Source organism: Topomyia yanbarensis, chromosome 3 (genome assembly GCF_030247195.1).
Source record: "Topomyia yanbarensis strain Yona2022 chromosome 3, ASM3024719v1, whole genome shotgun sequence".
Taxonomy (NCBI): domain Eukaryota; kingdom Metazoa; phylum Arthropoda; class Insecta; order Diptera; family Culicidae; genus Topomyia; species Topomyia yanbarensis.
Window position 1 is genome coordinate 344,319,453 of NC_080672.1, and position 15,640 is coordinate 344,335,092.

A 15,640-nucleotide genomic window follows, 5' to 3' on the forward strand; every position below is an offset into this window, starting at 1 on the left:
TTTGATATTAAATAACCTGCTCTATCGGAATCCTGGTAAAGATGCCTGAGAATTCTTTGAGCTAGATATCGTCACAATATTGAACAGGATTTTCATCGGAATATGTGACAGGATTTCATGAGAATCTTGATCTAATTATAATCTACAGCAGTATTCCATAGGATTTTACTGAACTTTTTCTTCAGAATCCTTAGTAGTATGTACTCTAAAATAATCTTAAGATATATGTTACCAGAATCCTAATTTAATTTGAATGCTGATCAGAAAAAAACCTAGAAATGCTGATGAGGAAATCACTGGTCTTAAATGAAGTTAATGTGTTGTAACAGCTCACAGTTGGTATTCAATAGTTCCAAATCTTCATTATATCTGTGCTATCACTTTAGCATTTAAACTTACCTCATCGTGTTAGTCGCACTCCTGTAATGAGAAAAATTTATATAATTAGAATAATTCTGGTAAAAATGAGTGCGTCGGAAAAAAAGAAAATAAAAAAGACAATTTTCCATTTAATTCCACCTGGTGGAATTGAAAGGACAACCTCTCCTTTTAATTTTCTACTAGCTTATATATACGGCGTTGTCCATGAATATTTCATGTGACTTTTTATGATAACCAAATTAAAACAATATTTTAGTAGCCTAGAAATCTGCTCCCGATGGTCTCCTTATGGAGTTTGTTCATTAATTTTTTTGCAATATTTTTTTTTACAATTTCCAATTGCCTACAGGCAACGTGATTTGTATTCACAATAATCTTCAACAAGAATATTGGAGCAGAATTTCCTACATCTGCCCAGAACAGTTGATTCGTTCAAGCAGCTTTATTTCGAAATTCTTGTATTGTTTGTAATCATGCGTATAATCTTTTCAGAATTTTCTGGAGTATTAATACAATGTTTGGTGTTGATCAGTGTAGCGGTTGAGACTCGGTAAAACACTTTCATATTTATTTATAGTATGAAGAAAAAGAAGGCTTATTTGAATTTGGGATGAAGCAGTCGATATTATGAATTAATTTACTCGCACAAAAAAATGTTCTCAAAATCGGGAATGTTTTGTGAAATTCAGACACGGTTTCCGCCATGTTTTTACCAAATCGATTTCCTGTACGTGAACTATCTCACAACTTTATAATCATTATTCATAAAACCAAAGGTTGACTCAATTTTTCTTCATACATTTAGGAATATTAGTTCACAAAATTTTAACAGTCGGGATATCTTCTCGCGAATTATTGTACGAAACTCGGAATATTTTTCATGAATCCATTCTATTATCGTAAACTAATTCATGATTCATAATATATTCATTAAGATCCAACATCCTTGCTCGTGAAAAAGTTCACGAAATCATCAAATAGCTATCCTGTATTCTTGAACTTATTCATGATTCCTTGTATAATAGTCACAACCGACCGTAAGTGTCCGTAAAATAGTTCACAAAATAAAAATCATATTCATCTATTAGTGAACTGGTTTTTTCCATAACTAATTTTTACAGGGGTTAATTTATTTACAAACGAACGAAAATCATTAACAGGCCGCAATCGGCCTCAATAATGATACCTTAATTTAAACAGTCTTGAAAAAATTCACAAACCTAGACCTTATCACATTATGGGCCAAATGGAAGTCAATAAAATGCGTCACACGATTAAAAATGCGTTCTAATCTCGTGATGGCCGCATTTACTGTATGGCGAAACTCTCAGTAGAATGCTTTTTCGCAACGTCCTACACACAAAAAAATATTTTGTAATTTTAAGTTTATTTTCATGCACATATTTGGAGCATGAATATAAATGTAAAATTAAGTTCCACCATAAATACACACGACTTGTCGTGCTTTCTTCAACGAATTTTATTAGAATTTTACACGTGGTTTGAATTACAGTTTCTTTAAACGGAAAACCAATGCACTTCAATGTATTTTTACTCGAAAACTGCTGTAAAATGAATGACATGTAATATTACACGAATGAAAGTGTAAAATTGTATGCTGTTTGATGCTCCAATTGATTTTAACGTAATTTCAATCAAATTTTTGATTCAATCGTTGTATGTTTACATTCGTATTGATTTACATGTCGTTTAAATTTCATTATTTTTTGGTGTGTAGTTCTCGTGTCGATATTAACTCGTTCTATTAAGGCTGGGGAATCGATGTGTGAGGTTAGTAAATCGTCGACAACTAGGGCTCTTGCACTATTTCTGCATTGTTGTGCTCTCGTAGCTAGGATCGCACCAAGGAAGCCACCTCAAAGCAAATCGTATAAATTTGCATTAAATGCCTTCAATTCGATCGATATCGTTCCGGTAGTGCGGGTCCCAAATGCAACACCAAAAACAATGAGACGTGTTGCTTGAAATTGAGCTTAAAATCTAATATTACTCCAAGATCCCGCAGGAACACTCTCGAGGAATAAGTAGTCCTGATAGATTATAGCCGAAATTGATAGATTCTATTTTCCTACAGAAGGTAATTGCTGAAAATTTTGCATAATTTGGGATCATACGATTACACCGTTCGCTGAAGACATCGACATGTTTCTGCAAGACGTGCGCGTCTGCCAAAGTCTTGACCCGGTTGAAGATTTTGAGGTCATCTGCGTACGACAAGCGTGGTCCACTGAGTATATAATTCATATCATTGAAAAAAGGAAGATAAGTCCTCCAAAATGGCTTCTCTGAGGGATGTCGGAAGTAACTGCAAAGATTTCAGAGTAGTCGCTGCCTATATCCACGCAAAGTTGGTGGCCAACGAGATAGACTGAAATCACCGAAAAAGTAATCCAGTGAATCTCAGTTTGGCCAACTTGGCGATGATTCAGGATTTCTAGTATAATAGTTAAGGCTTACTCGTGAAATAGTTCACCAAATCATCAAATGTGTATATTGACTGGTTTATGATTCCTAGTATAATAGTCACGATTTACCATACGTTCCCTTGAAATAGTTTCCGAAATCATAAAATATTTGCCTTGTCCATTAATGAAGGTTATGCAATATTCTCGCTAGTATTTTTCTCGTGTCGGCTAATCTATCGAAGTCATTTTCGCCAAATTTTAGGTGATTTGGATGTACTATAAATTTTTGACAGCTCAAGGGTTTTTCGCATAATTTGATCATTGGAACTACATCCTTTTATTTTCGTTTTTCGAAGAAACGGACGGATTTTATGTATTGCATTACTTTACCAAAATTATCCGTGTTATTAAATTACATCGTAAAAACACCAAAAATAATTCACTAATTGGTTTAGTTATTATTTAGATAACTGTTTGTCATGAACTTTTATTGACTTCGAACTTCTAATGCGATAACAACAACGACGCCCGCATTTACACTATACTCATCCGAAAGCTTTTAATTTTCTCTTTTGAATGAGTCTATGCCAGTTATGCGAAAACTTGCGATAAACAGTCAAAATTTAAAAAAAAAACTCTGAATGGAGACGCATTGTTGCTACTGATATTAAATTTGAATAATCACTTTATTGCTAGAATAATGACACGAATACTTGCAAAACTTTCAAATAGCATTGAGAGCAGGACCTACGAGGGTTCTACTAGTGATGAGAAGTGAGGAATCGCTTAAAAAGAGTGGTTTTTTACCTGGTGAAGGTATTCAGAATGTTTAAAATTTAGTAAATATTTTCAACCTATTGAAATACGTCAATAAATGTTTCTGGAAATATTTCTTGTTAACTTATGCAGTAACTGTCAAACTGAGTGAACACAGTTGGGTTCTAGTCATTTGGTAAAACTCTTTTGATCAAAATTTGTGCAGTACTGATTTATCTTAAGGGTAAGCGATATTACCCAAATAATAAAGGATCATTTTAAAATGACCCATATACGCAAACGAAAGGTGTTATAGTTTATGGTTTATGTAGGATATGAAATAACCGACATAAGTTGGTCGTCAAACGGTGGGATAACAAAATTCTCACAAGTTTCCTATATCATGCCTCCACGCGAATCTAAGTCTATTGATGACATTTGGTCCTTAGACCGGCGACGACTGGGTGCTACCAGCCTTCTGCCGATAGTAGCAGAATGAGAGGGTGCGAACAGATCTAGTCGAGAAAACATTGCCGTAAAAATGAATAGTTGATCGGAAATTAGCCCCAATACGAATAATCTGACTAGTATCTATGATCACGGGTCAATACGTATTGAAAATTCGCCGCGTCTGTTTTTATGAACCTAATTTCAAGCTCCGTTATTGCTAACAAGCCCGTGCATCAGGTTAACAATCCTTTATATTTCCCTTCAGTGTTCGTTATTATCGCTCGTATACTTGTATTCCACAAATCTGATATGGAAAATAAGAAATACTTTCCTTGATTTATAACATCTCGCGCTATTTTTGCCTGTATAATGTGTCACTCTAGCTTGTCACTCTAGCTTGTATAATGTGTCACTCGGTAGTTTTCAAGCCAATAAATATATCGTAGAGTAGAAGTAGCGAATTCTGTCCAAATACTGTTGCAATAAATAGTGATCCGGCCCATTACGCAGATAAGATTAGCTTTTCTAGGCAATACTCCCACGGTCGGCCGAGTGGAGTTCAAATTGCTTTTGTTTAGGGAACATAGTATACTCTCGGTAGCCGGCTGCCCAGAGTTTAAAAAAAAACCAAAAACTAAACAAGATCTCTTTTTCGAGTGATCGTGCACTCGAAGACTAACTAAACAACTACGTATTAAAATATGCTTTACAGGTCGCATCGCTTGCTTGGAGCGAATCCTAGACCTGATACCCTTCCAAACTACCAACTCCGCGACGCCTATGGAAGAGTCTGATGAATCGTCGTCCTTCCGTTAAGTAGATGGAGCATCAACACTTCCTGTCTACCTTATCCTTTATCCTTCCCCGTGAACGATGGAGATGGGGGCGGCCGGCAATGATGGCTATCATGCTGTTGAGGTTTTAATATGGGTCGAATTGGTATGAATTCCTATTTACCATTTCCTAAGCAACTCTTATTAGATAATCAGCAGTCAAACATGATGAAGTCAGTGTGCAATCCGCCAAAATCATCGTCACAACGCAACGCAACGCAACGCGATATGAAATAACCGACATAAGTTACTTAAAAAACACCTGTGAAATAAAATTTCTTTAACAATCGTGTTGATTAGTGACTGTAATAAAACATTTCACTAAGACGCTCAAAAGTTTTGGTTTAAAAATAAAAGAAAATGTAGTTTTCTCATCAAGTAACCCAATAATGATATTAACGAGCCAAAATTATTCGAATACATATTATTTGATCCGTAAAAACTAAAAATCATTTCTGAAGTACTATAATGAGATGCAAATTAATTCGTTTCAACATTGAAAATAAATTTAGCTTATCTTAATGACTATTGAAAAATCAATATACTCATAAAGACAAAGTACTTACTTTTGAGCCACCCTAATAAGTAGTGAAGTTAGTTTCTAATAAATTTTATAACGAAAGTGTACAAAAATTTCTTAAGCGAAAACTATCAATCTTCACAACAAAATAATTATTTTTGAGCCAGCCTAATGTATAATGAAGGTTTTTTAATAAGTGTTATTATCAAAATCGATCTAGCGCACGAAAATTAATATACAAGAATTTTAAGAAAATTTTCGATTATATTGATATTTTTGAAACACCTTTGCTCGTTACTTTAATATCAAAAACGAATTCAGCACACCAAAATTACATGAAGGCATCCTACTTGAACCGATATGTGTTTTGTCCACCTTTTGTTCTAAGTCGTGTGCATCGTGCTCGTGAGAAAGTTCGCAAAATCATGAATTCGTGGAGAAGTTCATGATTCTTAGTGCATGATTTACAGTTTATCTTGCGTGCTTATGATATTTAGAAGATATCCCTAATCATTTTCAATTTCTTACATTTCTTGATCATGAAATTTTCCCGTGATTTTTTTTACGAAATTCGAAGTATTATTCGTGAAATCAATCACATAGGTTCAGCTGTTAGTGACCAATAATAGCTGTGAGCAGTAATAAGAAACAACATCGATATTTATTTGATAAGGTTCAGTGTGATATCTGGACATTGAACTAAAACTGCGCTGAGCACCAAAAATACAGTATAGAGTTTCAAATCGTGTTCGTGATATAGTTCACAGAACAAGATACCGCGGATGAATCACACTTTCATGATCCAGTTAATATTGTCACGTTACTTCGAGTAAAAAAATCCGTAAGTAACCCAAAACTAACATATCGCGATAAAGCGAAGTAGAATCACGAAAATCATCATAAAATTGCTAATACCATGAACATAAGTCACATCATTCCCCGTATCTAATTCGAAAGTTAGCTCAAGAATAAAATATCACGAAAACGTGCATATAGATTACGAAAATCGAGACTAGGATCTTGGAATAATGAACATAAATCACTCAACTCGTGACTAAAATACCATGATAACGTGATTAGAAATTACGAAAATCGTGACTAGGATCCTAAAATCAGGAGCATAAGTCACATTACTCTTGATTAAAATATCAAAAATCGTGACTATGATCCTGAAATCAAGAACATGAATTACTCTACTGATGACTAAAATAATGTACCTCGTTTAACTGTCGGCTCTGTATTCCCAAATTATTAACGAAACAAAAACTAAACATGGCTACGTAAAACACACAATAACCCAACTAAACATTTGAGTATAACGCCATGTATATATTCAAGGTAAATTGTTTTTTAGACTCACAGATAGTTTCTTAATAACAAGGTTTATTATTCATAATTTCAGAAACTTGATCACAATTTTCGTAAATTGTTCAACTCGCGAAATCGTGATCTTTTTTCATGAAATTATAAACGGATTTTTTTCCTAGTGAGCTAGGAAGTGTTGGTTGAGGTTGTTAGGAAAGAGTTTTGTGTTGTAAATAGTTAATTATTTAATTTCTATTTTTCTAACCCAAAATTACAGGTGAATGACTTTTTCGAACCTCTATTACGGTTATTTTCACGTTTTCCAAGAGATCTAGAGTCACCAGACAGTTTCATTTTATGGCAGTCTATTTTCCTTCAACTCTACCGCTTAATTCGATAATCGAAAATCAACATTAGGAAGTAGACGTCTTCACGGATCCGGCGGCCTATTAATAGTCAAACATTCTGAGTCAAGCAAAATACCCTGGTGACCCATTTGTACCGAATTTGATCGAATTCGTAACGAGCGACACCGTTGGCAACGGCCGGCGCCGCCGATGACGACTTGAATTATGGCAAATGAAGCACGCGTGTTAGCTTGCACACACGAACCACAGAATTTGCGCGCCCGGTGCCGAATAGTTTGCATTCCCATTTGCCGTTGGACTGTGGACCAGCATGTGGACCGGAAGTCCGAATTGAGGTCGGTACACGTTTGATCGGCCGCGGGTTTCGTATTTTTTTGCGGAAGTCAGTGATATGTTGTTTGGATTTCGTTGATGCCGGAGCGTTTTCTATGGAAATTCGTATCATGTCCTTGTAACACCAAAATTTCATTGAAAAATTTCAACCGATCGACCAATAAATCAAAAAGAATTTTACTTAATTTCCTCAGAATCTCAATTCACGTGTGAACATATGTCTACATCTATGAAACCAGCAAGCGACGCCTCAATCGAATAGGTCACGCGAAACCCAAACAATGTGTCATAGCTTCAATTAGCAGGCTGACAGAAAAATCACCACTTCCGACAAGCGCATGTCAGCCCGTGCTCGCTGTCAGTCGCTCGTTTGTTTTCAATTTTATGCGGCGCATCATCGTCAATATCAAACTCGTCAACGGGGACAATTTAATGCTTTCGGTTTACATGAGAATACAAAAAATTCAATTTCATACTGACTAGCGAGAATGACACTTCCCGGCTACTATAGAATCAATTTTTTGAGTGGTTCGCGTGTGTTGGAAATTTTCATTAAAACATCATTCTCGCAATTATACACTAAAAACAAATGACTACATGACCTGATGTTTCATCCCCATCAATTCAAACTACTTTCTGGATGTTTATCGTTGATGTTTAGCAAAACGAATAAATTATTTCCTTCAAATTCCCCAACAAATTCAACTCACAATAATCCGTTCTCAACTGACAATGTTTTTTTCGGTTCCCCACCCATGCAACCTAATCCAACATAAATATCCGGGATAGAAGTTATGCATTTATAGACAACTGCCAACGAGCAACCCCGACAAGACGAAGTTTAAACATTAGTTAGCGAATGGTGCTAATCCAGTTTGAAGTCAGTCCTGTTCGTGACCTACCCTTGGTTCCGTAAATTTAAACTTACTCGGCACTACCGGCATCCATCCATACAAACACCGGCCACAACCCACGAACCGGCATCGTTATCTCTTCCGCGTCGGACCGTCGTCAGACCGAGCGAACCAAGCGCACACTAACCACCAGCCGGCTGTCAAAAGCGCAGCGTAAAAAAGGGGTTAATGAGCGGATTTGCTTCGACGCACGCAGATTAGATCGGAGTGTCATTCCTGACTCAGTCACCCAGATGCTGTCTCTGTCTTTCTCTCCCTCACACTGTTTGTCAAATTCCCAGCATCATCGCCTTCGACGGTGCAGCAGTGTGTAATCGTCGTAGCAGTCGCTCTGGGAGGGATTCCAAAACACCGAAACTCATCATCATCATCATCAACATCATCAGCATCCAGATGAACTGCGAAATGTGATGCAGTTGCTAGTCAACGGACTTGTCATATTAGCGTGACACCCGGTTCTGGAGTTTTGTCAGTTTAATTTATGTGAGTTTGATGTTTATGAGCTTGCCACGCTTGTGGCGTCCGGTGTCGGTTTGGGTTTTGATGAAATGGCGCCAAATGACAGTGGTAATTAAATATCGTAGAAAAGTGTTAGAATTGAAATTGAATTAATTTTGGATGTTTGTCCACAGTTGAAATATCTTTGGACATTATTTTCGAGATTTGTGGTTATATGTGATCTCGCTTTAGAGATAGTGGTACGATCACTGTCCCCAATGCGATAATCATGCGTTCTTCCTGGGACGTTACCATAGCCCAGCGATAGTATAAGGGTTTATACATAGGGCCGGAGTCCCAAGGGTTGCAGGTTCGAATCCTCCCTTTGGGGTAATTTTTGTACTTAATAATTCTTGACAATTTTCTTGTTAAATTTAAATTTCGAAAATTATTTACAATTAGGTGATAATTTAAAAAAAAAATTTCGATAAGTTTTTCATCAGCGTCTGATAATTTTAGAACAATTTATAGACAGTTTTTATTCATTTCTTAGTAATTTTTGATACTTAATATAATGTTAAAAATCAAAAAAAAAAAAAAAGAAAACAAAATTACAGACAAACAATGATTTTTTTGTTAACGAAAACCTGTAAACTGATGAAACTATAATTGCACTATAAGGAAGTTATTAGTAAGAAAACATTTTTTACTTCAAGTGTTCTTCTAAATTTCTTAGTATTTGCCAGTCATAAATATAATTTTCTTATACAATATTAATACTACATATAATTTCGAATCAAAATGCTCTTATGAAATTTTTTTCGATTTTTTTTTGATTTTTTTCAACAAAAATATCTAGTAGTGAAAATACGCCCTTTTAATAAAATACTCACAAATACCAAACGCAAAAAACATAACACGTTTAAAATTTAATTGCGAATAAGAAAACTTTAAAATATAATTGCATCGTAGAGAAAATAAAAATAAAAAGTTTTAACATATTTTAATATATTTTTTTAATTTTGAATTTTTATTTAATTTTTTTCTTTAAATTATTTAGTTATAGAATGTATTTCAAAACGGGTTTTCAATTCAAAATGCTTACGAAAAATTATCCTTTAAAATGCAGATGTTTTCAAGTTATTTTGGATTTTCTTTCGACATAATATGTTACTTCGTGAAATTACGACCTTTTCAAAAGTTTTTCACGTTTGTTCATCAAAACCAATATGTTTTTCAAAACAAACATGAAACTTCCCGTTAATACTCAGTTCCTATATTAAGGATGATTTGTGTACGATTGTCTTGATATCCTTGCTTCAATGAAAATGCAGAACTGTAACGTGACAGATTCTGGTTGTAACGTCAGACCATTGAGAATACTCCATAAAATCGAAAACAAAGTTTTTCTTCAGGAAAACTATATTTCAAACTCTTCCTTGCTTTCTAAGTTTCAACTTAAAATTGTTTTCAAATTTGGGGGCCAACGGAACAGACTTTTTCTACTTAGTCGGGCAACCTCCAAACTAACTGCGAAAATTGTGTAACGTGACAGACGTATCAAAATGACAATAAAGTGAAAACGGTTCATGATAGAAAAAAACTTTCTGTAGAAAAAATGTGCGGTTTAGTGACCTTAATAATATGCAGTTGTGATAGAATATGGTTTTATTGTTTTTGCTGACTTATCCTATGAAATATGCGTAAAAATGTAACGTGACAGACAGAAGCCTTGACCATATGTGGACAAATTGAAAGCAGAAGGCAGGCATCTTTTACATTTTCGAGCATAACTGCGAAGTGCGTCATCTTTTTCTAGTGCATTTTTACTCGACAATCCCTCTTAACAGCGACATAGGAACAACATTCAGTTTGCTACTGAAGTTGAAGTTTAACCGAAAATAACTGTATGAATGCGTTGCACCAAACGAATGAAGTAGTAGGCAAACAAACGAAAAATTCTATTCAGCACGGCGGGCATGAATTGAATTTCGTTTCTGTTTCTAACTCATCCAGGGAAGGAAGCTTTTCTAAGTTTTTATATTTTGTAATACTACTTATGCGAATCATCTGTGGAATATTTCAGATTTCTTTTTCTCAATTTTTTGGCAATTTCGATAAAATTGGAATCAGTAGGCTGATTTCATTAAATTTTTCGAACAATATTTTAACAATTTTCTAACATATTTCAGCCATTACCATGACAGGCATGTGTCTGAATCTGCGCTGGAAGAAAATCTATTGAACCCAACTGTTAGTATATTCTTGACCATATAGAACAACCTGGAGAGAATGGTTAGGTTCTACAAAAGAGCCTTCGTGCCTAAAGGGTGTGAGAAAATTTCATCTTTAGAAGCAAATACGACGAATCCCTCAAGCGAACCTAATCTTTTCAAATCATATGACTATCTGAGCAAGCTGGCAATATATTTTGATAAAATCAGGCGGACAGCAGGAATTGACTCGCTATATAAGAGATTGTGATTGGTCGAAAGTAACGATAGGAGCACACGATCAATGCGTATTTCCTCTGCACATTAAAATGAAGGTTTGATTTATTTAAAGATATGTAGTAATGGTTCTATTGCTTCAAAAATTTCTGGTAGTGCACTTTTTAGTGAAAAAACAAGTATGAATTTATAAAAATATTGATAATTGGCGGAGTTATGGTCTTTTCCCCGAAAACCCTTTTTAATGAAGTTTGTGATGATCACGATAAAGTTCCAGTAGATCAACCAAAATCCCAAAACTCAACAAGTTTCATCATTGTATGAGTAATACTCGAACCTTAACGATTAGTTAAATAAATATTTTATTTTTTTGCATCGTTTTTGGAACGTTCCTCCAAAAAAAAAACAATGTTTTTGGCTCTAACAATTGTATAAAAAAGTTGTTATCTACAAAATAAAAATGTATGGATAAAAAAGGAAGCGATGAGGTGCGAGATAAATTAAATATGAACAACAAGATGTAGGTTAAATAGGCTTTCGGCAATCGTGAAGAGAATTTTTTTTAAAAAAATGAGCTTTTCGAGAAAATTTAATCTAAAGATTCAAGGCACCACTTCTCTTGGTAAGTATTCGCTTAAATTCCGCGGATATCAGTTGATCACATCAATACTTAACAAAGCAAAAATAGTGTTTGTTCAGCAGCCAATTGTATTAAAATTACCCAGAGGGTGCTTGGCGATATACCCACTGCGTTATCACCCATGTGATATTCGTTACGGATTTTTTTTTAATTATTTCATTCTGTTTACACGTTTAAATGCGTGAATGCCATGTGTTTTTCTCTATTTACAACGAAATGAAAATATTAAAAATCACGTGTAATTACTGATTGTCTATCGAATTCTTCGCTTGATAGTCGGACAAATGAAAAATGTAACTTAATTTGGCAGAAAATCACGTGTTTGTGCGTGCTAAGTTCATTTTTAATGTTTTAAGATATAAAAATGAGAAAAAAATTCCATTCAGTTTTATCGAAACTCTCTCGTTATTCTAATTCCATTTTTAAGATAGAACTTTTTTTTACTTATTTATTAAATCAATAACAACGTGATAATTGGATCAAACTTCTTTAAATCTCCACATAAAGTGTTTGTTCACGTTTGATTCTATTGTAATTCGTTGCTGATCACCATGCGCCTGCGTACCAGCAAAAATTAACAAATGTTATTTTGAAATCCCTTGGGGCAAAACGAGACCTTTGAATTCAAAAATAAGAGATGATTGCCCATGTAATATATAATATGTGACCATTCCGAACTGTTTCAGCACAGAATAGATTTTTGAAAAAATAACTTGTTATCAGACCACCTAAGATAAATTTGTTAAAATAAAGTATAGATCGAATTAAATTTTGCGAACATGTTTTAACGATAAACAAATTCTTTCAATTCCCTTCAAAATGAATCTAGTTTTTTAGAGTGGTCCAACTGGAGCTGTAGAGCATGGTTTTCGGAATATCTCCCTGTAAAAATTGCAAACGAGGCGGGAAATGTCACCAACTAAGGTAAAGGCCATTTACAGTGGGCCGTGATTTTGATTGTGATATTAAGTGTACGGTTTAGATGTGCGGCGTTGGGGATTCCATCCGCGCATTGAAAAGCGCGTTTATTTGTTTGTGCTAGAATCCGCTTTGATCAGATTATAAGTGTTATAGTGTTGACTTAACCATCGAGGCGTTTTTGAATTTGCGAAATCTTGGGCGTAGTTGTGCGTGGATTAACGCGATTGCATGTTCACCTTTATGTATCATCGCAAAGGGCTCGAGCGTTTCTATGTTAATATATTCAATCGTATGAGCATTTGTATGTCGCGTGTGTGTAACTTTCCGTGTATAAATTAGAATTTTAACTGTGTGCCCATTCGCATATTCGCGTGTGCTCTTGAGTGGTCGTACAGACAGTGAATCTGATATTTAATTTTCAAATAATAATTCAGATGCTAGTATAGAGTAAGTTCTCCCTTATCACTTGAGTTCCCGGTCATGGCACCATGAAACGTTTTGTATCGTGTATATCAGCATTATTTTTTTATTAGATTGGGACACCTGAAGGCCTGAATCTAGGCTGCTAGAACCGAAGGTGGAGACCACCGGACGTAACTGATTCAAGATTGCGCAAACATGGTAGTTTGTAGGTTTGTATTTAAGACCGTGATTATAAATTTACAAGTGCTAAAACGTTCACGAGCCAAGGTGTGTGAGGATGATCGCCAAGAAGTCGAACGATTTCATGTAACCACGTGGGCGTTTGTATGTCGTGTATGCTAGTGTATATGTAATTTCGTGTGAATAAATTCGTTGTTATAATCCTTCTGTCGTTTGCATATTCGTGTGGATTATTGAATATTTATGCGGGCTGTAATTCATATGTTTAATTTCGAGTGTACGGCTCAGACGTTAGAATTGAATGCATGGACCTAGGGTTCTAGGACCATGGGTAACGGCTCTCGGATGTTAGCGAGTCATGATCGCGTGGCAACACGCGGATGTTTAATCGCTCTTGAGTCCCCGTTTATAAATTGTATCTATTAAAACGTTCACTTGAACACAAGGTGGAGTTTGCCAAACCGCGGACGTAATTTTGCGTGAAAAATCGTAATTGTACGGTCTAGTTTGAGGCCAGGGCTGTATTATCGCGTAGGACTCGAGCGTTTGTTAATTAATTGGGTTTGATCAGATGTCCACGTGATCAAATCCGTTTGCTTGTATAACCTCGTTTGGGTATCCAGTTTGTTTTTTGCCTTTCTCATATAGAAAGGTTATGCAATCGCTCTAAAAATCGTCAGGCCGACTGTCATATGCCATTCGACTCAGTTCGTGGAGATCGGAAAATGTCTGTGTGAGTATGTGTGTATGTGAAAAAATGTCACCTCTGTTTCTCAGAGATGGCTGGACCGATTTGCACATGAAAGATACAACCTTCCCATCGGCTACTATTGAACTTTTTGTTGATTGGACTTCTGGTTCCGGAATTACGGGTTGAAGAGTGCGACCACACAGCAAATTCCCATATAAACTGAAATGAAAAATTCTCAAAGGGAAAATTTCAAAATCGAATTTTTATTTTGGATGCCAAATGACTTTAAAATGCATGAAACGTTGAGATTTGATGCAATCTCGAAAAAAAAATTCACGAAGATTGACTTTTTTGACTGGGGCACATTTTGGCCTTTCTCATATAGAAAGGTTATGCAATCGCTCTAAAAATTGTCAACCTAAATTTTTTTGACTTGTATTGGCTTAGGTAAGAGTATGCAGTAAGGGTAAAATTATAACTAGTTTAAAAATTCTTAACGGATCTTCCTCCTTGATCCGCCGCTGGTTTCAAGCGATGTTTCAGTGTCGACACATAGTATCTCAAAATCGTGGCAGTTGATTCTTTGTATATACTATGTGGAAATCGAACTGAATATGTAGTATACATTTCCACCATTATACTGAACATAACCAGCTATGGAATCGTAGTTTGGACAAATGAGAAAGGCACAATTACATCACTAGGTGGATTAAAACAGGTTTTTTTAGAATAAGATTGAAGGCATGGCTGCTAGAACCAAAGGTATAGGTTTCCTGACGTGACCGATTCTGTTCACTTGGGAACGGGAGTAAAATCGCACTTGAGACGGCCTTTATAGATTCCTAAATGCTAGCATATTGACCTAATCAGCGAGCCGTTTCTATTATAGAAAAATGGCGGGCGTAGATGCGTACAGATGATCACTATTACATGATTGCATGCATGACCAGATGTGCACTATCGTGAAGGACACGAGCGTTCCTATGTTAACGTGTTTGATGGCATTGGCATTTTTATCACGCGTATGCTAGCGCGTGTACAACTTCGTGGGTTTGAATTCGTTTAAACAACTGTGTAACTGTTTGCATGTTCGTGTCGGCTTTTGAATGTTTGCGCGAGCCGTCATTCTGATGATGTATGCAGTTCAATTGAAGGAAGAAAGTGAGATCCACCATTTCACTGGGGTCTACAACTAAGATACCCTGAGACTTGTTGCCTGGTGTATATAGGTTCCGTATTTTAGAGTGGGAGCATCCGGATTATGATCGCACGAGACAGGGCGTTTGAATGTTGGCACATAAGATCACGTGTGCGATCTGATTTGTATTATCGCGAAAGGATCGCGAGTTGGTATGTTATAGTGCGCGTTCTTTCAATTGTGTGGCATTGTATTTTGTTTGCATATTCCCGTGTTCTTTTGAGTGTTGCCGAGAAAGAAACAAAAAAAGTTGAAGCAACACATTTTTTAAGTATTCAAATGTGGTTACATGTTTTTGTTTCATGAAACATGCCTCGAAACCAGCCATTTGCTTTAGAAGTTCGCACAAGTTGTATGACTGTTTAGATTTAGTTTCTCAATGGCCTCAAGTTCGTGCTAGTTAATCATGAAAT

The 15,640-nt window shown here is 35.6% G+C and overlaps 1 protein-coding gene across 11 annotated transcripts in view; it reads right to left on the reverse strand.

The window, feature by feature from the left end:
* LOC131690758 (collagen alpha-1(XVIII) chain) overlaps nt 1-15,640 on the reverse strand; it is a 1,092,580-nt gene that overhangs the window by 865,909 nt on the left and 211,031 nt on the right. For all 11 annotated transcript variants that reach the window (XM_058976747.1, XM_058976742.1, XM_058976748.1 and 8 more), the window contains exon 3: nt 400-420. In XM_058976747.1, coding sequence (XP_058832730.1) covers nt 400-420 — 21 coding nt within the window. The remainder of the gene's footprint in view (nt 1-399; nt 421-15,640) is intronic.